This window comes from Chelon labrosus, assembly GCF_963514085.1.
Source record: "Chelon labrosus genome assembly, chromosome: 18".
Lineage (NCBI taxonomy): Eukaryota > Metazoa > Chordata > Actinopteri > Mugiliformes > Mugilidae > Chelon > Chelon labrosus.
This window is the reverse complement of record NC_140351.1, coordinates 15,538,288-15,558,919: the sequence shown is the minus strand read 5'-3', so window position 1 is coordinate 15,558,919 and position 20,632 is coordinate 15,538,288. Positions and strand designations below refer to the sequence as shown.

Genomic DNA, 20,632 nt, shown 5'->3' with positions numbered 1-20,632 from the left:
GCCCCATATCCTCCGCTTCGCGTTCACCGCTAATAGACCCACGTTAGCACGCTGACAAACTGAACCAACATGCCACCATTGTCATTTTGTCATGCTGATGTTAGCGTTTTCCTGAACACAATGCCAAGTACAGAGTAGCAGCAGATAAATAACTTCAATGGCAAATCAATTAGGTGTAGAAATGATCTATTTTCTACTGTTGCTCAACTGATTAGTTGTCTGCTAGATGTAGAATACTGTAAATAAAACTGATGTGGCTTAAAGGAGCCGTCTCTCTATCACTGCATGGTAACAAAACGCTTACTGAGCCTATGGCCCTCTTTAGATTTGCACGATTATGAAGTCAATGTCCATGACAACATTCCCATGTCCACACACCCAGACGTCTCTATAATCACGTATCTGGATATAGATGCAGGATGCTAAATTGCAACCTAACACAATGCTAACACAAACTGGACACGTCCTACTGCTGAAGCTTCACATTAAAAAGCATTTTGCGAAAAACACACGCTTGACTTTTATCATGAAACAGTCAAAGGAAAGGCAGAACATTTCAGTTAGCTTAGCACTTACTGCTATCCTCAATCAAAAATGGGTTTACAGAAGAAGACAGTGATCATTCTTTGGTATTTTCTGACACCGGGTGAGTTCGAAGCAGCCGCAGTGAGCTGTTAGATGAAGAGCTGCGGTCTATCCAACTTCTCAGTGAGGTAACCAACTCCTTTCACTGTGCCCCGCTGTTCACGGACTCGGATCAAACCAAAGTTGCTCACAGAAATGATGGAAAGAGGCCAGTTATCTCCTTACTTCTTTATCAAATAGTTTGTTTGTGAGCCGTGGCATTAAACTAAATTTTCTGTCACCACAAGTGACTACAGGTGTCGCCAAATCAACCAGGAAAACCCTTTCTTGAAAAACAAAAGGATTCGTGACTACCGGTTTCCAACAACAGCTAGACACAGTTCATCTTTACATCTTACGAAGAGCAGCATCATATGAGACCTCGGTGGATGCACAACTGGTCCTGAGCGTTGTGCACAAGGAATAAATGTCCTCATTAGTGTTAAGTGTTTTGCTCATATGTTCCCTAATACCCATTCATGGTATCACAGCATGTCAGCTCGCCCCGAGGAAGCTGTCAGCTACAGATGTCAATACCCCCGCTGACCCGCTCCCTCCCCCCACCGCTGCACACATGGCACTGGAGGATTGTCCCCCAGAACAAAGGAGTGGGGGGTTTCTGTGGAGAACCGGCAGCCAAACATTCCTGTTACAATGAGGAGAGCGGCCGGCAGGTTCAATTAGTACACACTTTAAACTGCGCTCTATACGAACCCCACTGTTCTTGAAAACAAAGCTGAAGCCCCACACTCAAATGGGGTGTTTGGTGCCGTGGTCTGCCCCTCATGCTCTGACATTTCAAGAGAGTTTCTTCTATTATCTGCATTGTTTGCTGCCATGTTGCTTGAGGAATAAACCACTTGAAGGGCACTTTAGTTCAGAGGTCTTCAAGTTGGTAGATCCATGGCTTTTGCTGTCTTCAGGAACTTTATCTCTGGATGGAAAACACCCCATGCCGCTGCTGCCTTTGTTTACTGCTCTGCTGCTTTAATCCAAGAATTAAGTGTCAGCCTGGGAGCATAATCAGGGAACATTTTCTTAATTGGCTATATTCATTAGTTTTAAAGGATTTTAAGGCTGGGATTGTCTTAAATCCCAGTAAACTGTGACATAACCCAATTATTACCCATCTTCTTTCCACTGGATGTGTATGTTCTCAGGAAGCTTCCAGAGAACTGGCCAACTTCTCACAGTCCAATATCCACATATCACTATTCACACCCAGCTCTGAGCTGATAGGGTATGAATTAGGATGATGTGTTGCAGTGACATGTTCCGCAGCAGCAGCTGACAGCGATCTGATGCTCGCACCTCCACCTCTGTCACCGCGCTCGTAATTGCCTGGAAACCCTCAGCGTGGATTTCAACAAATCGGATTCACAACGTAATCGATAACCACAGGTATTCTCAGAGCAATCAATACTACACCACAGAGGCTCAGATGAGTGGGTGAGCTGTCTGATCTGAAGCAGAGACCTGAATTGATGGACTTACCTATTACACAAGGTGCGCCGTAACGTCGGGTACTCAGCGTATCCGAGAGAAATGCAACCCCAAAGCCGCCGTGTCACACTTTCACACCGTCCGGACGCACATGTTGCCAGTCCCCGCCGAGAAATGTCAAAATCATGAGCAGCAACGTGAAGCCAGTGGAGCCCCGGCTGCGGACTGCAGGCGCGGATCGTGTCGCTGTGGGTCCCCCTCTGTCACTGAGAAACGGCACGGTGCGTCCAGGCGCTGGACAAGATGCGCAGAGCGCCACCCCTTTTATTTGGACCTTCGGACCTCTGCGCCCACCTTTCCTCCCTCAGCCCTAAATATCGGGACGAGAAGGCAACTCTCCGCCTCAAGGCAGCGTGATCCGCGGCCACTGGCGACGACTGTGATCCGCGATCGCTCCTTAGTGCTCGGTGCGCAATTAAGAGGCGCGCAGGACGCCGGTGCCACCCACTAAAGGAGGTTTTCGCGGAGTGTACGGACAGGGAATTTTAATGAGGACTGCTGCAGAGTTTCCTCCCCGGTGGCAGAGTCGTGCTGAAATCCACTGTCCCGACAGGAAAACCTCAAAGTTACATTACAGGAGGAGAGGAGAGAGCGACGCCATGACGAAAGAAAGCGTCAATGGAACTCGGCTCTTGGCCACCTGCCAGTCAGCAAAGAGGGCTATTAGCCCACCTCTATGGGACACCTGTTGATCGGAAACAATAAAGACATCCTCACAAAATGGACAGACAGACCAGCCGGAGAGAGGTGTGCAGTGGCACCTGGGAATGATCTTTTAGAGAATCAGGAAATCACTAAACATTTATGTGAAACGGTTTTATCAGGGCCGTTTCTAGCTTCGTGGGGGCCCTAAGCAAGATGCTGTTTGGGGGCCCCCTAGTTTGTCAAACTATGATGAAGAGATTCCTAACCCTTAGATGGATTCAAGGAGTTGTAAGCCAAAGCAGAAACAGTAAAAGGAAGAGTATAAGAATAGAATAAAATGAGCTAACTGAGTATAAAAAATAGGCAAGTAAGTAATATAAATATAGAAAATGACAACTGTGCACTACTGGAATCTGTGCCAAACGACTGCATTCAGTGCAAAATGTATCTGTGGTTGGTTGTCGGGTGGGGGTCAGTGTCAGTGGTCTCTCAGATATTTGACACTTAACATTATTTTAGCATTACTTAGCATTCATTTTCAAGTTTAGTGTGTGTTTTATAGTCCTCTAATTAGAAGTGTGCTACTGTCTTATAATTTAAATAAATATTTTAAAGGTTTATCTTTTAAGTGATTGACGCACTGTGTTTATTTTAGACATAACTAAGATGAAATCATGATACAAGATGCACCTTACAGCATGCAGGATGGCATTAGAAGATTCCAGTCCCCATCTCCAGTGTTTTATTCTTATTAAATATTACACTTGTACCGTTTCAAGCTCGTAAAATATTTAAATGCAATGACCTGAAATTCACTGGTGCGTCTGGCAACAAGTCGCCCGCTCATGCAATGTGTGAGAAGCGGGCCTGAATCTAAACCTTAATGAAATGGTTGGAAATCACTTCTGTAATTATTACACTGGGAGCACACCGACTCGAGTGACATTTAGCTACCTTTAGATTTTTAAGCCCTACAGAGTCTGAGTCTCTCCCCCGCCTCCTCTCCTTTACCTGGACAGCTCTTCCTCTTCTAATACCACACTTTAGCCCTGAACATGCAGGGAGGCAGTCAGCTGGTCCATCTATTATGAGGCTAAACCACTTATCCATCCAGATGGGAGCAAACAGGGGCCTCTAACCTCAGCTGGCACCCTGGTATGAGACGGCACGTCCATGAACCGAAGGCCTAAATCGAAGGGGGTAAACAAAATCTGGTGTTGACGAGATGGGGAGACAACACGGGTGAGGAATGTCCAAACTTTAAAGTAGTAACTCAATTTATTAGTCTTTAAATATGAGAGAAACAAGAGCTGTTAGCAACATAATAATGTCCTAATAACTTCAAGAGGAAGTCTGAGGCATTTCGGTTTGAATAAAGTGTAAAAATTAGTCAATCTCAAACATTAAGTAAAGTTTTTAAATATATAAAGATATAAAAGAGCACATTAGAGACTCATTATTCAACTCCATTGCAGAGAAATCCTCAGTAAGGCAGGCCTGAGGTTGACAGTAATAAAGTGCTGCCCTCTACAGGTCAGACAATCTCATAGCACCCAATTACAAAACGTGACTCGACGTTTTCTGCAGGCCTTCATCTGGTCATCCATCACAGCTCCATTCTCACATCTCAGGCTGCTGCGTTGTATGAAAAATACAGACTAACGACAAAAAGTGCTACATTTATTTTATTTTCATACAAGACATAAAATATCTCTTATTTACAATCATTTTCACAGAGTTGAGGATAATGACGGCCATATTCAGGAGTCACGTTTCAGTTCAGACGGCTCTTTTTCAGCTTGGAGGTGTCCGCAGACGCTTTACGTTTACGAGACGGCGTACCTGGAGCTTCCTCTGAGGGAGCTTCAGTCAGCTGGTACAGCTCAATAGGCGGAGTTGGCTCCTGGAGGATGGAAACAAGGCAAACGTTTAGCATTTAATCTAGTATGGAGTCTGTTTTGTGTAAGAGGATGAGAGGTCCTTCAAGACAAGAGAAAGAACATATGAAAAGAAAAAGGAGCTGCTAACCTGCATTAGGTAGTCTGCAATGTACTCTGGCTTCAAGCATGTGACTCCTTGTGAGGTGGCCTCTGATACGTTGACTCTGAAGTCTCCGGGTTTTAGTCTGCTGAAGTCTGCGAACAGGTGAGTGGCCTCTTTGTATAAGGATGGAGAGGGACTGGGCAAGACCTGGAGAAGGATGATGGAAGAAGGTTATGAGGATTGATTTTAAATGCATCTTTAAAAAAACTAAAGCACAGGAGATTCTTCAGTTCTAAATGACTAGTGGAGAGTTTATGTTTTTATTTCCATGTGTGGGCGGTGCCCACCTGAAACTCACATGACAATGTTATTCAGATTAAGCATTTTTATCGTGCAGCTCATGGTTCTCAAGGTTTCAAGTGTCAACACGCTCCAGATGTTCCCAGTAAAAACCTAAACTCCCACGTCATTTAGAAACTGAAGAAACCACTTGGGTGAGCGGTGAAGCGCCTTCAGGAAAACTCAAACAAATCCAGCTGCAGTTGTTTCGTACATAAATACCATGAACTGGAAAATCTACGCAGACAAGCAGAGAAATAGGAACTAGCAAACTATTTGGTTCCGTCTGCTTCCATTCATACATACAAAAGAAAAACAATTCCTCACAGTTTAATGATAATACTTTCACCTATATAAAATAAAACAATTAACCTTAAGGGAACAATCAGAGGCCATATTTCACATTACAAAAAGAAAGTAAGGCTACTGTTTGGGTTACTTCCTGCTACCTAAACTGATTATAAGATGAGATGCATCAGAATCTGGTGCTTACCACTATGTCTAAACTGTTTAATGGAGGAAATCCTAAATCCATAAAGCTTATATGAGAAAATAAATGTCACCTAAATCTTGCTCTGCAATAGGACGAGAGAATTTACAACTCCTTTGAAGAGAGAGAAGCTCTAGTGTGAGTTCTTTTTTTTACAGATGCTGTCTAAGCACATTTTCCCATTGTCTGTATGGTTTGAAAACTGCAGCAGACGAGATAACGCTGGATGCCGCTCATAAAAGAAAAGTGCTGAGAAACCTTTGCCCCGCCAGACTGCAGCAACCGCCTGAAGCCCGATTCTCTGCTCTGGTCGATGTTCAGCAGGACGATCCATCCACTAAACGCTCCCTGGAAAAACCACAGGAATAATAAATGTCTCATATTCAACATCAGTAAGAGATACTGAGCTCTCCAACGGCGGTGTTAACTGTACGAGCCTGTAAGTACCTCTTGTGCGGAGCGTCCCTGCAGGGCTTTTCTCCAGCGCATGGCAGCTAACGCCAGTCTCTTCTGTTGGGAGGTGATGGACGGCAAAGCATCCAAGATGGAGCCACTGCCCCACTCGTACTCGTCCTCCTGGATCACAAACAGATAAAAGACGTCAAATCTTAATAAACACTTAAAGTGTCATTGACCAAGCAGGCTAATGAAAACCCAACTAAACACTGCAAGGCAAACATTTCCCCACTACTGCTCTGCAAGTGGAAATATATGCTAAACGCGCAGCTAGCTATTAATAGAAAGGTTAAACGGCCCTATAGTTTGTCTGCAGAGTTACTTTTCCTGCATGAGTTTGTATTTTATTATCTAATAAAACTAAATTGGATTGTTGTTATTGAATTATCCAACTGGAAGAGTTGATGCAACGTGAACAAATTTTTGATGTAATCTACAGACAAAGCTGTGAAAACGGTCTGTTTTAAATCCCTAATACGGCCAATAAACATTAAAACAGTCACAAGGAAAGCAGGACATTAAATTACTTTTTATCATCCTGATCTGATAAGGTATGTGTGATTAAATGGCCCCAAAGATCAAGGAGAATAGAAATAGTGGTACAACTTGGTTCTGCGTGCTGTGAAGTGTCAGATCTACAGGAAATATAACAGAAGAAGAAGAATTCTCACTGAATTCATTCAATAGAAGAAGACGACCAAGACGGACCAAACATTTTAAACAACTCGTCTCTTGTTGTTTTGCCATCTCCATGTTTCCATCCCTCCTGTAATCTCATCACCCCACGTGGGGCAAACATGTCCACAACCAATGGACTTATTCCAAGCAAAGAGAAATGATCTTATCAAGTACTTAAATGGTTAGGATCTAATATTTTCCTATACCAGGCCTCTAAAACTGATTGAGCCAGTTTGAATAGATCGAGGAGGTTACATGGTGTATTTTTATTCTGATCATTAGTGGATTACTAGTGTTCATGTAAACACAGAATGACAACAGTCGTCTTCTGCAGAGGTATTAAAACAGTTATGTTCAGATTGTGACCTGGATGAAGTGGCCCACGGAGCGACACGCCTCCAGGTATGAGCGGTGCAAGATCCATTTGCCTGCTGCCATCGCTGCCAGATACTTCTCGTTACGCAGCGGAGTCCCAACGATGATGTGGGAGCAGCTGGGGTCAAAAGACTGCTTGTCCAGGACCACACCGCCTACATATACATACACAAAGACAGGTCAAGACTATACGTGTACTGAGGTTACAGCTGCAAACTTGATCAGAAATCACATGAAAATGCTGTAAGTCCATGTCAAAACATCTTTTCAGAAGATATTCATCCCAAACTGTTGACTCTACCAGACTCATTTATTTTTTTTACACGTTTATTAACGTGTCATGAGCTGTGCAAATAATCCCAGATAACGGAGGCAGATCCTCTGTTTCAGTCAGCAGGGATCAGCTCCTCTGAGTGCAGACATGGTATCTGTTGTCTTTTTTACTGCAGTGGGATGAAACACCGTTAGCTCCCTAATTAGCTGAGAGACTCACCGAGCTCCTCTATGAGGTGACTGTAATCGATGCGCTCCTGAGGGCTGAGGGAGGACAGCTGAAATCTGGGAGGCTGCTTCTCTTCCTCTTTCTCCTCCTGAGGGAAATAAACCACCTTTTAGCAGCGGCAGCTCGTTTGAAGGAGACATTATATATATATATATACAGATGTACAAGTCATGCGAGCCCTCGTTAGCACGTGTGTGCAGCTGTTTGGCCAGATCAATGTTTGGCTTGTTAAATATTAACGCGAGGACAGACCTGGGGCTCTGGTGCTACCAGGGGATTGGCGAGAGGAAAGGCGATGCTGGGAGCTCTAGGAGTGAGGATGTCTTTTTCCGACTCCTCTGACGGAGGCGTCAAGATTTTCTGACCCATTTGCCGGTCAATGACGTCACAGGCAGCTGTGAGAGAAAAGAGTGAATATCCCAATGTATCAGAAGTCATATTTCTCCATTGTTCTCAGCAGGATGTTGTGGATCCACTGGTGTTTTCACTTCAGTTATATGCAAATCAAATGAGTGTAAAAAGGGAAGGTTTTCAAGCTTAGTAAGATGCAACAAACTGTACCACAAACTTCCATGAAGACAGGATTTATTACACAAAATAAAATAAGCCCCACTTGCACATTACTAGTATTACCCTACTACGTCCTACTTCCACTCCACTCCATGTCAGAGGTAAACACTGTACCTTTTATGCTTCTCGACAGCTCTACACCTCTACAGCTTAAGTTACTTATCAGATCGTTATAAGACTGTATTTATCCTGGACAGAAGTCAGGAGCTGGATATGGGACCTGACGGACAGGTTAATGCATCAATAACTAAAATCCAACACACTCAAATGTGCTGCCGTGTGTGTCATCAGTCTCATAATCCTTCAAGATCTCACTCACTAACGCTTTTTGCCAACAAAGCTTCCATAAAACTTGAGCCAGAAAGAAGCAGAAGGAAGGCACAGAGGAAACAAAACTCCTTCAATAACAAACGCAAAAATAAATCAGTGAAATGGGTCTAGTTTTATCACAAGACCTTTGTGTTTGGAGAAAGATGGTAGCTAATTTGCCGTTTAATTTTTACTTGACATGGCTGATCCCCACGGGATTCAGATCACAGACAAACTCCAAATACTCAGTTATATAACATAACCATTATGTTATTTGGTCATTCAGTCAAATGACTCCTGATCTCTTACCCATCTCCACCAGCTCAGAGTCAGTCATGGAGTCCCTGAACTGAGGTCCGTTGTCTGCGGTGGGGGGAGGCGGAGGTGCGAGGGACTCTGAGTGCTGTGAGGGACTGCCCGGCCACTGTAAGTTATCAGCCAGCTTGGCCCTCTCCTCTCTGGCCGTAGGGTCATCCCACACTATCTGTTCACTCTGAGACGGCTCAGTGTTTACATCCATGGCTGCCTCTCTGGACATCCTGCAGTAAGGACAGATGTGTAAAGGCAAAAATTTGTTTTGGTAATAATAAAAGTCTCAAACAAACCAATAAATATGAAGAACAAGGTTCTGTTAATACCAATGGTAATGACGACATCTTAATTTGATTTTAAGTGATACCTCTAATAGTGTATAGCACTGTATAGCAGCATCGTACGTACCTCAGGGCTTCCAGAGTTCGCCTGTTGCCGCTCCGTCCGACTCGGCTGCCTTCAGGTGTGTGTGGTCCCGAGTCGGCTCCACCCGATCCCATCCTAGCAAGTCTAATGGAGCTCCTCCTTCCTGTTGTCAGTTTGGTGGCTGACATGATCTCCTGCAGCTGTCGTTGCAGGTTCTGTCTCATTTCTAGGGTCTCTGAGATATTAAGAAAGATAAAACAAATCCTTAATGAAGCGCTTAGAGTGTGTGAAGCTGGGTGGAATCAATCAACAGCTGGAAAACGACACTCACCGCCCTTTTCTGTGCTGTCGTTCAGTTGTTCTTGATCCACGCTGCCATCACTTACACGACGTAGGTTTGTAGCTTCTTCTGTGGTGTTGTGCTCAGACTGAGGGGAAAGAGACTTAATTCAATTAGAAAACCCAGAGATACTTTTTGACAACGTATGCATGGCCACCGATGTGAAATGATATCTTTAGACCCACCTTGTTGTCCTTTCCGTCAGCGAGGTCTCTGAGCTGAGTTCGCGTTAGAGGAGGAGACCTCTGAGAGTTGCTGGGCACCTGGCTCAGGGTGAGGCTCATCTTAGGGTTGTAGGTGAAAGGGTACAAAGACTCGGGGACGTGCCTCTGCTCCTCGGCACACTGCACAGGAAGAAATGTACAGGCTGTTACTGCACCCAGAGACTTTAAAGAGCTTTGGCAAACATTAACTGACTAAAATAATTATGAGGGGAAACACAACCGAAACCTCATTAACATATCAAAGCTGGTTTTCTCTTGCTCTTCTAATTTTGTTGATGATAATTATTTCCCCCAGGTAGAATTTGCGTGAATACTGAATGTTAGTCCAACATATAAAGATACATTTCAAGTTCTTGTTTAAGCAAAGGAGACTAAATATTTTCCTCTAATTCTTAATGAGGGTGTCACGGCCTTGAAGCTCAGCCTGAAACCTAATTTATACTTATGAGACAAATCAGCGGCATAACCTGAGGTGCACCTTCTGAGAAATGCAACTTCAGGTCATGGCAACAACCAGACTACAACAACTGGTCTGTTTGTCCTATTCACATTATCCTCTAGTGACATCTATATCTATACTGTGAGCACACTGATCTGAAATAAACGCAGATGATGTAAATCTGCCTGTCGATATCTCTCTGTAGACGTACACGCGACGGGATTTGGATGGGTTGAGAACAGATAAGGGATCTATTCTCTGTATGTGTGGACATACACAGATCAACCATAACATTATGACCACTGACAGGAGAAGTAAATAACATTGATCTTGTGACAATTCAATGTTCTGCTGTGAAACTTTTGGACCTAGACATGTACCGCCCACCTAGACCCAGACCAGACCGCCCACCTACACCAGACCAGACCAGACCAGACCCCCCCCCCCCCCCGACTCCATAGCAATGACACTAGTTGATGACAGCAGCCATCCCCAGCAGGATGCAGCCTGACTGACACAGGTACACACACTAAACGGTTTAGGAACAACTTAGAAAACATGAACAGCACAAGGTGTTGACCTGGCCTCCAAATTCCCTAGATCCCAAACTGATCAAGTATCTGTGGGATGATCCACAGAGGCCCCTCCTCTCAACCCATAGGACCCAAGGGCCCCCACTAACAACATTCTGTTGCCAGACACCACGGGACACCCTCAGAAGACCCATGTCTATTCTCTGATGAATCCCTACTGTGTTGGAGGCACAAGGGAGACCTACACAATATTAGGAAAGTGGTCATAATGTTATGCCTGGTCTATGTATATAAGACAAACAAAGCTAACCTGATTTAATTTGAAATGCTCACAACGCAGTGGGTCACCTGGCTAAGACATAGACTCCGTGTAGATCTGACACAGAAGAATAAACCAACCAAGCTTAAACCCCACGTACACATATTTACAGAAATGGCGCGAGAAGAACATCATTGCGAAGATCAGATAGAACCCGTTCTCCTCTTTCTGAGCCAGTATTTGTAATGTAATGAGCAGTCATCCAATTCATAACTCTACTCCAGAAAAAGATGGTGACTCTACACTGTAGCATAGTTTATCAGTAAATTATTTCTCCAAGAGTTGAACTTCATTCAGCCTACTGTGAAACATACAGCGTGCAGCCAGTACTGGGAGACCACATGCAGTCCTCTCTCCTTCACTGCTTTGTATTCTTTGGTGCTGTCCCCCACTCGGCCTTGGTAGATGTAGTGTGTCACTGTGTCATCACACGCCCACCTGAAATTCAGTTCATGAAGTTCATGAAGAAACATTTGCTTTATTTGCCTCCATATAGAAAAACAATTAAATAAAAAGCTAGGTGAAAATTTTCAGGGCTTTCTTACAACAATCTAGGGCTACAGCTCACTTTAATTATTCTTTTTGAAATAAACACTTTCAACCGAATGTGTTTAAATGTCATAATACATTCTGAAGAATCAAGGGAAGTTGGTGACTAATAATCAACTCATTGTATATACGTGCACGTAAAGGATGGTTGAAAAAAGACTCGACAAAAATGGGGAACTTGTCCTCCAAATGAACTTTAAAATTAAAAAGTGCTGAATACCTGAAGTCGGCTCCAAGTGAGGCGGCGACGGCGTTTAGCTCGCTCTGTATTTTGCTCAGTTTCTTTCCCACACAGATCACAACACCAGTCAAGGGACCCAGATCTTTTTCTGGGACCTTAAATACAAAAATTTGCGTTTATATCACACACGCATTGTCCTGTGTGGTGGGTAAAGTATCACGTAATTACATGCATACTATTGCTTACCTCCTTCTCAGTTGTCTTCGTGAACTGGGGGCTAGCAGAGACTGCTTGCATGTCTGAGATATTACTGCGGGTGCTATTGGCCAGAGCCACCTTCAGGTTCTTGTTGATGACATCAGTTAGTGGAGTCTCCACCTTCTGTCCTGGCTTTGAGCTCCCATCTGGAGTTTCCAAAGCTCCAAGTGCATCCTAAATAAAAGAAACCGTGCATGTACTCACAGAATGATCTATAATATGTCAGTGGATATTTGTTGCCATGTGTATGAGCACAAATCTTAATTCTATCACTACTCAGCGAGCCCCAACCTTGACATTAAAGGAAGGCCTGAAGAGCTGATCTCTACTGAGGAAACGAGAAGGAGTATCCAGCTGCAGGCAGGGCTCCTTCTGAAGTGGATTCCTTCTGCCACCCTCCTTGTTCTGTCTGGGGGTGCTGACGTCCTCTTTGGGTTTCATCTCTTCCAGCACAGAGCGAAACACTTTGCTTCGGAAGCGACCTAAATCCAGCGGGGTGACAGCTTTACCACTCTGGACACCGAGCAACGGGATGTCTGGAGACAAACGAGCTGGTGGAGGCATGGCTGGCTTCTGGGAACCACCGACAAAACTCTCTTCGTCCCTCTCTGTGGACAAGGACCGTCACAACTCCAGTCAACATCTCAGATAAGGTTTTGATTAATATTAGTTATGAATCAAACACAGTGCTTAGAAGTATGGATTGTGAAAGTTAAGACATGCAGTCAAACCTGGCGAGGGTGGTCGGTCAACGGAAAACCTCTCCTCGTCGGCCCTCTGGCCAGTTCGAGCGGAGTCCAGTAACCAGTGCATGGTAACGGCAGGAAATCCCCACTTTTTCGCCGCCTGGTACTTTGTGCCCTCAGGGGTCTTTACCACCAGATGAGTGCTGACCAGCATGCCTTTCTTCTGGTTTGCCAGGCGTACAAAGTAATCCTGGACGCTGCAGCAAGGGGAGGGAAGGAAGATTTAAGACTGGCTGTTCACAACTGACAGAAGGACACATGAGAGTAAAACATATAAAGCAGTGAGAGTGAATTTATGTTTTAACGATGAACAGAGCCCAGGAATGTGTCTTTAATTATTTAACGGTGGTAAAATGCCACTGGCTACGAGCACAAACACCTGGAAAAAAGTATCTACAACAGAAAACACCTCATTTGATATTACAGTGCACACATTTCTAATGCTACAGACTTTTTTTTACTTCGTGATATTTGTTTAAAGAAAACCAATAAAGACCTAAGCAAACGCTGCAGCAGTTTAGCTGGACTATTGACTCTTGGAACAAATTACTCCGCCAAATCAATTTAAAACCTCCAAACACTTCTGCAGCACTTAACGTTTGTGCCATGTAGCCTGAACGAAATGAGCAAAATAGTCTTACTTGGCTCCAAGGTGCTTGGCCAGCTCCACCAAAGACTCCCTCTCCGCCCCTGTGAACTGGCTAACTGAGAGGACGCAGTCTTTGAGAGGAAAATGTCCGTCCATCACAGGAACTGGGGTGAACAAAGGGTTGGAGGACAGCTGCAGAAGACACTGCTTCTCCACACACATGGCCTGAAAATGAAAATGAAAAACAAAGGGCACTCTCAAAACATGCAGAAATATTAAACGGGTGTGTATTTAACATCAAATCCAGTTGCAGCTGCTTCTTGACGAGACAGGTTTCTCTACAAGGGTCACAAGCTTGTCTGTGATCTTACCAGCCAGGTGTCGGTGACCACTTCGTCCACCGTGGCCTCCACAGAGCAGCCCAACAGCGGGACTACGGCATAGTCGGCCACAACCCGTGTACGGCCCATCAGCAACCTGCCTCCATGCTCTGTCACCAGCATAGAGAGCTGCGCCTCGGCCTCAGCACCGAAACCCACAAGAAGGAAAGATTTCCCAAAAAACAGTCCCAGCTCGCTGGCTTCTTGCAGAGATACTTCTGGCTCAGGTTCTGTGGTATGGTTTGCTGCACAGGGTTCTGGCTCGGGCTCTGCGGCTGTACTGACTGACCTCCTGCTGCTGTTCTCAGCTGCTGGTGGTGGCATATCAACTGGAAATTAAACAGACAATGGCATCAGCTGCATTTGTAAAACTAATCGAACTCAGATATAACCACCAGGTTTCAAACGTCTCACCGAATGACCGATACACCCCTCAGCATCTGATACTTACTCACTGTAGGGTCATCATCCATGTATTGTGAGAGAAGATCCTCGTCTGCTCTCTTTTGTGTGGGAGTGCTGGGACTGGCAACAGGTGGACCAGCCGGCGGTGAGGAGGTGGGCATGTGATGGGCTGGCACAGAAACAGTCACCGGAGCAGGAGGCAGACAGTCGGGGTGGAGGTATCCTGATTCTGGGAGCAGACTGCCTTTGGAGAAGCTGTCCAGCAGCCACTGGACTGTTACTACATGTGGCCTAGGAGGTAAGATAGGGACATAGGATTAGTAACACACTAATCGTCTTATACATGCCTCATACTGAACATTGAATTAGTTTTTGAACATTAAAAACTCCCCAAAACACCAACCTCCAGTATACAATGAACAGTGGAGGCTATAAAAGTTATTCATCTCTTTAGTTCAGACCTGTGATTGGCTTTGGAGAGAAAATTCTTCAGTTCCTCGTCCAGCTGTCCCATAACCACATGTGTAAGTTCCTCACTGAGCTGGTTGAAGCGCAGACCTCCCGCAGCATTCACAAGACGCCGCAGCTTCTCCAGCCTCTTCCCCGACACGCCACACAGATACAGCTGCGCAAAATACAACGCGTGTGAAATAAAACCTCAAGTTTACCTTTAGACAGAATCAACACACCGACACACAATGCACATAAATATTTAAATAAGAAAAAAACACAGGTGTTTACCTTACAGCCGTCCAATATATCGTCAGCTGGGCACACGGTGAGATCCAGACTGTCTATGGGGTCTGGAGCTTCCAGACGACTGATGGTGCTGGAGGCGGTGGTGAGGGCTGTGTCGTTTATGGTCATGCTAGCGTTGACAGAAATGTGGCTCAAGCCCAAAAGAGATGGACCCTCTGGAGATTGAAAAAACAAAAACAAACAAAAAAACACAACTCCTGATATTTTAAGAGTATTCAATTCAATTCAAAAATTCAAAATGGGCTTTATTGGCATGAAAGTTTCTTAAAAAAACAATATTGCCAAAGCAAAGCATTAATACACCTTTAAATGCAGAAAAACAAATAACTATTTAACTCTATGTCTCACCCTCCTTCTTGTTGGTGCCAGTGGGGGTAGAAGTGTGCGGTCGAGTGGTTTTTGACGTGGCACTGCGCTCCACAGTGTACCTGCTCTCATCTTGACAGAAGCCCTTCTCTATGCTGTCGAACAGCCAGTGCAGAGACACGCAATACACATTCCAACTCCGAGCACACTCATATTTTTGACCTGCAACAAAATACACAGAATAACACTGATACTAAAGATGCCACTGTATATATTATATATTTCATAGAATAATCATCTGTTGAACTATTTGTCTTAAGATTTCTGATGTCCTATTGCTGACTCAAGTCTTAGAGGCGTATTTATTTACCTGTTGGATCACTAACAATGAGGTGTGTGCACTCATTCATTCTGAGCTGACCGCTGTAGTTGCCCCCATGTTCCTCACAGAGCCGCTCCACCTCTTTGCGCTCTGTTCTGGAGAGGCCTGTGACACAAACAGTACAGCCACGCAGCACAGGACACAAATAGTCCTCTGTGGGCAAATCTGTATACCTGAAAAGACTGAAAGGGGTGGAAGGAGATTTGTTTTTTTAATCTACGTTTAAACGGCCATAACAACAATTTGCTTCAATACTTGTAATAAGAACTGGAGAATTTTAGTAAAACATCTTTAATTTCTAAAAGTCTGAGCTAAGTTAGTCACAGTACATACCTGTCCTGTGATTTTTCCCAGCATGCTTTCACCCATGAGGGCAGTAGAATAGGTTTACTCAAAGTGGCAGCTACCAGGTACTTTTTGCTGCCCACCTCTCCAGCAATCAGGTGTGTGACGGACACGTTTAGATCAAGATAGACCCGTCCACCCATGAGTTGCACCAGGTCCATCACCTCTGCCTGTAGAGTCAGACAAACACTTTGAAGTAGAGTTTTGCCTCATGTTTCACGCATTAAACCCTTCCGAAATTTAAAACGGACTCTGTTATTAGAGTAACCTTTTGGAAACAATGAAACACAATGAACTGACCCGTGTTGCTTTGTCCAGGCTGGTGCAGGAAATAGTGACGTCAGCCATGGCCATGTTGTAGACAGGCTTCTCTGCTTTGGGGACACAGCGCTGATGCTGCAGGCAGTACAACACCACCAGCGGACTCACAACTCTGCAGCCAAGCTGCAAATAAAACATGAGAAAAGAAAAGTTAATCTCTGCATTAAGCTTTAACTGTGTGCTGACACTGATTTACACCTTCTTGCAGTGTAGAAAGGCAGGCGACGTGAAGCTGCTGAAGACAAACAGAGACTTGTCCTTCTGGTCCATCTGTAAAACATCTTCCTCTTTGATGGTTTTCAAATGCTTCTCAGACTGCAGCTCCAAAATAGCCTGTTCAAACAATCATAATAATGAGCTGCAAAGAAAGAGAAAGAGAGACCCTTGCAAAACAAATGTAAATAGAAAGAGTTGACCTGGTAGGTGAGTTTACCTCGTAAGCTTTGACAGCATACTCTGTTTTTGGTCCTTTACCCTCCACAAACTTCACTATAAAAGCTTCCTTGTCTCCTTTGGACATGGTGAACCTCTACCTTCACAGAGAACATCAGAAAAAAATACGACACTTGCTACAATGACTTTAGAAACAGCAAATGAGCTGACATTAATAATAACTTACGGAGAATATGCTGTGTCACGTTAGTACAGCTATAAATAGCGACCTGACACGGGATTAGCATGCTAACATTTAAAATAGTAATTCACGCTAAAGTTAGCTAAACCACTTACCTCATACAGATTGCCTCAGATTACCAGTAAGACCTTTAACTTGTCATATGACACTATCTTAATGTTAGTCCACCTTGTCAAAAAGAAACTCCTCGAACTAAGACCTCACTTTGTCTACAGGAGCCTGCGTTAAGTGACTTGAAAGGAAGGGTGCAACATTAACCGGTTAGCTAACATTCAAACCGGTATCTATCTTATTTATAAAGTAAAAACGCTTCAAAAGCCCTTAGAATTCATATTATCATAAACATACAATCAATAATATCCACGGAACTAAATAAATTAATGAACATGTTATAGTAATGCAAACAAAAAAGTCTGGCGAAATTAAAATGCACTCTTTGTTGATATTGTTCGCGCCTTTTGCGTAATTTCCGGTGTTACCTCCTAATCTGACCAAGCGGAATCGAGGGCAGTTCAAACGTTCCGCAGCAAGAAAATAATACAAGTGACCAGTCTAAAAGGTATAAGTAGATTTTATACATATTTATTTATACATCAAAACCAATCTGGTAAAAGACTTTAAATATTTAAGTGCACATAAACCTAAATAGAACCTGTGTCTTGACAGATTATATATATATTCATTCATTCATCTTCTATACCCGTTTTAGTCCTGTTAAGGGTCACGGGGGTCTGCTGGAGCCTATCCCAGCTGTCATCGGGCGAGAGGCAGGGGTACACCCTCCGGCCAATTTAGAATCACCAATTAACCTAATGAGCATGTCTTTGGATGGTGGGAGGAAGCCGGAGAACCCACGCAGACACAGGGAGAACATGCAAACTCCACACAGAATATGTATATGTGTGAATCAGGCCTTTTTTCTTTAAGAATATGTGGATTGTTAGGGCCTCTGTATGACATAGACCTGGTTAAATCCAATTAATCTACATAATTTAATTAATTTTCTTCGATCAGGCATAACATGTGACCACCTTCCTAAAATTGTGTAGTTAATCGTCATATCTCATGACTGTAGGTTTGTTAGGGTTTCTCAGTTGGACAGGGCCTCTAAATGTGTTTTGCCTGGGATCTTGGCACAAGGGATTGTAACATTTAATCCTGTGTATTAACGAATGCATCAATCAGGCACAACATTATGACCTAAATATCCTACTATTGTGTAGGTCTCCCTTGTGCCTCCAAAACAGTTCTGAACCATCAGAGAATGGACACGGGCTTTCTGAGGGTGTCCTGTGGTGTCTGGCAACAGAATGTTGTTAGTGGGGGGGCTTTAGGTTGATCTTGGGAATCTGGAGGTCAGGTCAAGACCTTTTTCATGTTTTTTTGAGTTGTTCATAAACCGTTTTTGTGTGTCTGTCTGTCTCAGGCTGCATCCTGCTGGGAATCATGTAGATTAATATATGTACAAGAATGGTTATATATTAAGGCGAGCAGATGCTTAATTTAAGGATTTATTTTTGTTGGTATTTTAAAAGTGATAGATCTTCTAAAAAGAAATATAGTAACCCTCAGGAAAAACCATGATTTTGTCCTCAGCTCTACATGAGAGTGAGTCGCCATTAAGATACACTATAATTATAAGATGACACTTTGGTTAATACCAACACAACAAATAAATGTATTAATTTTCAGTTTTGACAAACACAAAATGGATACCTACTTCTCAGCATGTGCAAGCCATAGACGCGGCTCTTTCAAGTTAGACAAACACAAATGTAAATACCAAAGAACAACACTGTGGGTTCCCTTTTATTCTTAAAATTTTATGTACAAGTGTGACTGATTTATTTTTTTTAATGTACATTCAATATAGAAAGTTTATATACGTAATATTACATTGAACATTTCACAAATTGCACTAGTCTTTCACATAGATTCATAATCAGGGTCAACGTCATTCGTCATGTCAGCAGAAGCTCATTTCCTGTGGTTATTATTCACTTATAAATATTCTAGTGCTTTTTGCATTCTGGGGGGAGAATTACTTTAAAAATGTGAGGCAGAACAGGGTAGCCTTCGAGGAGAGAGCAGAGTGAAGTGTGAGGAAACCGGAAGAGAAAGGCAGAACATTAGTAGAGCAGATCATTAGACCTTACCAAGAGAGACAAGTGGTCACCAACAGTCTGAGGGTTGAAGTGACATTTTCTTGTGGAGAAACAGGGCAGAGGATTCAGTTACCATGTTAATAGTTTCCTTTTCCACATTAAATAGACTAGTTAAATGACATGTTTATGTAAGAGCTGGATAGGTCCTGCGCACAGATGTGTCACAACCAAGGCCAAATACCCTCAGTGAGTTAGTAAAGCCAATCTGGATATGACAAATAGGAATATTGGAGAAGAGACAATTTACCAATAACAAGCCTCAGTCTTCCCATATCTGTGTCATGAAAAAAAAAAAAAAATCTAGAGTAAAAAATATATTCATACAAAAAGTAAACTTTATCTGTCATCATTGGAAGAAACAAGAAAGCATCACAGAAACAAAACAAATGTGGTCATCAGTTAAAACGAAGCGTTTGTGAAGACTTGAGCGTCATTTGTAAAAGAGGGAAAGGAGAGTGACACTGTTGCAGAGATTTTGGTGACGGTCAATGATGGCCAGCTCTCCCCCGGCCTTATTTATTTTTTATTTTTTTTTATTTATTTTTCTTTCCATCCCCTCGTGGGGGAGCCGAACAGTACAGTCTTTCTCTGCGCGGCGGCCGTGAAGCTGCAAGGCAGTCTGAGTGCCTGAGCGTGACTGTTTGTGTGTGTGTGTGTGTGTCCTTCAGCCTTGGTCTCCATTGTCGTTGTCCACCGGGGGAGGGACGCTGGACATTACCGTGGTGCCAGTTCCTGCTGTAAGATAACCTGCTACTCCTGGACCTACAGGTGATGAGAGGAAAGGCAGGTAAGATGCAGGCCAGGCGTGACGTATGAGTATAGCTGAAGGGCTAATGATGAGCTACAAAGACGTACTAAACTACAGTATGTATGGAGAGGTGACTCACTGCAACACTGCTGTCCTACATTCTGATTTTAGATTTTAGATGTTTTACATTTTTTGTTTTAAATTTGATCTGATCCAAATGTACCTTATACAGATCTTAATATTCTTATAAACATGGACAAGGACATATAAGCTTGCATTATGCACATATTGTTATTACAACAAAACAAATTAATAGCAAATAGTGTCCAGAATAACCTAGAAAGGTAGTGCAAGCTCAAAAAATATGATGCGTCTCTGCCTTTGGTGAGTGGGGAGGACTTTCTCCATCAGCAGCAAGTGGTGATGTACATCAGTGGTAACTCAGTTCACGTTGACAGTTACGGTAAATAACTTTGGTATTTTTTGTGCTTTGAAGCTGAACCAGTTGTTCAAAAAAAAAACTTTTTCTTTATACATTTCTGCTCAAGAAGCTGTTAATACTTAGTTGTTAATCCATCCATCGAGTTACTGCTGCAGCACTTTGGGATTTCCTAATCTACGGGTCAGGCAGAGGGTCAAATCACAGAATGTGCATGCTTTAAACATGCGTTCCAAAACAAAAAGAACAAAACAAAAAAATGGTGGTGTTAACTTATTATTATCACGTTAACTCTGACCGCTCTCATTTGCTCTAGGTTTGAGATTGAACTTTGTAGAAGAACTCCTTTTAATGTATTCACAGGTATTTATAGTACTGTATATTATTCTGCAAATATGTGTATGTCACACTATTACGA

The 20,632-nt window shown here is 43.3% G+C and overlaps 2 protein-coding genes across 9 annotated transcripts in view; both read right to left on the bottom strand.

Annotated features, from left to right (window-relative positions):
- Positions 1-3,831: 3,831 nt before the first annotated feature.
- Positions 3,832-17,397, bottom strand: topbp1 (DNA topoisomerase II binding protein 1). Of its 3 annotated transcripts, none has more exons than XM_084566416.1 (28): positions 16,958-17,397; positions 16,662-16,761; positions 16,427-16,561; positions 16,208-16,351; positions 15,896-16,077; positions 15,551-15,744; positions 15,223-15,402; positions 14,857-15,029; positions 14,577-14,740; positions 14,162-14,406; positions 13,702-14,039; positions 13,383-13,555; positions 12,727-12,938; positions 12,287-12,603; positions 11,984-12,169; positions 11,777-11,892; positions 11,322-11,445; positions 9,678-9,836; positions 9,484-9,580; positions 9,195-9,387; positions 8,784-9,013; positions 7,848-7,990; positions 7,587-7,683; positions 7,085-7,248; positions 6,032-6,160; positions 5,843-5,932; positions 4,801-4,962; positions 3,832-4,675 (listed from the first exon to the last, which is right to left on the bottom strand). In XM_084566416.1, the coding sequence occupies exons 2-28, from the start codon at positions 16,746-16,748 to the stop codon at positions 4,547-4,549; spliced, it is 4,563 nt and encodes a 1,520-aa protein (XP_084422542.1). In that variant the 5' UTR covers positions 16,749-16,761; positions 16,958-17,397; the 3' UTR covers positions 3,832-4,546. The 3 variants fall into 3 exon arrangements, with proteins under 3 accessions (XP_084422542.1, XP_084422544.1, XP_084422543.1); XM_084566418.1 differs by having other exon boundaries at positions 16,662-16,757; XM_084566417.1 differs by lacking the exon at positions 16,958-17,397 and having other exon boundaries at positions 16,662-16,897.
- Positions 17,398-18,560: 1,163 nt separating this feature from the next.
- Positions 18,561-20,632, bottom strand: part of dnajc13 (DnaJ heat shock protein family (Hsp40) member C13) — a 28,760-nt gene continuing 26,688 nt past the window's right edge. For all 6 annotated transcript variants that reach the window (XM_084566049.1, XM_084566050.1, XM_084566051.1 and 3 more), the window contains one exon: positions 18,561-19,789. In XM_084566049.1, the coding sequence (XP_084422175.1) occupies positions 19,692-19,789 (98 nt within the window). In that variant the 3' untranslated portion in view covers positions 18,561-19,691. The remainder of the gene's footprint in view (positions 19,790-20,632) is intronic.

Coding starts and splice junctions, on each gene's coding strand:
- topbp1 (XM_084566416.1), bottom strand. CDS start 16,748: ATGTCCAAAGGAGACAAGGAAGCTTTTATAGTGAAGTTTGTGGAGGGT. Junction 16,352..16,426: donor CCTTTCTACACTGCAAGAAG/GTGTAAATCAGT, acceptor TTTTATTTGCAG/CTTGGCTGCAGAGTTGTGAG. Junction 9,388..9,483: donor CGACAGCACAGAAAAGGGCG/GTGAGTGTCGTT, acceptor TTAATATCTCAG/AGACCCTAGAAATGAGACAG.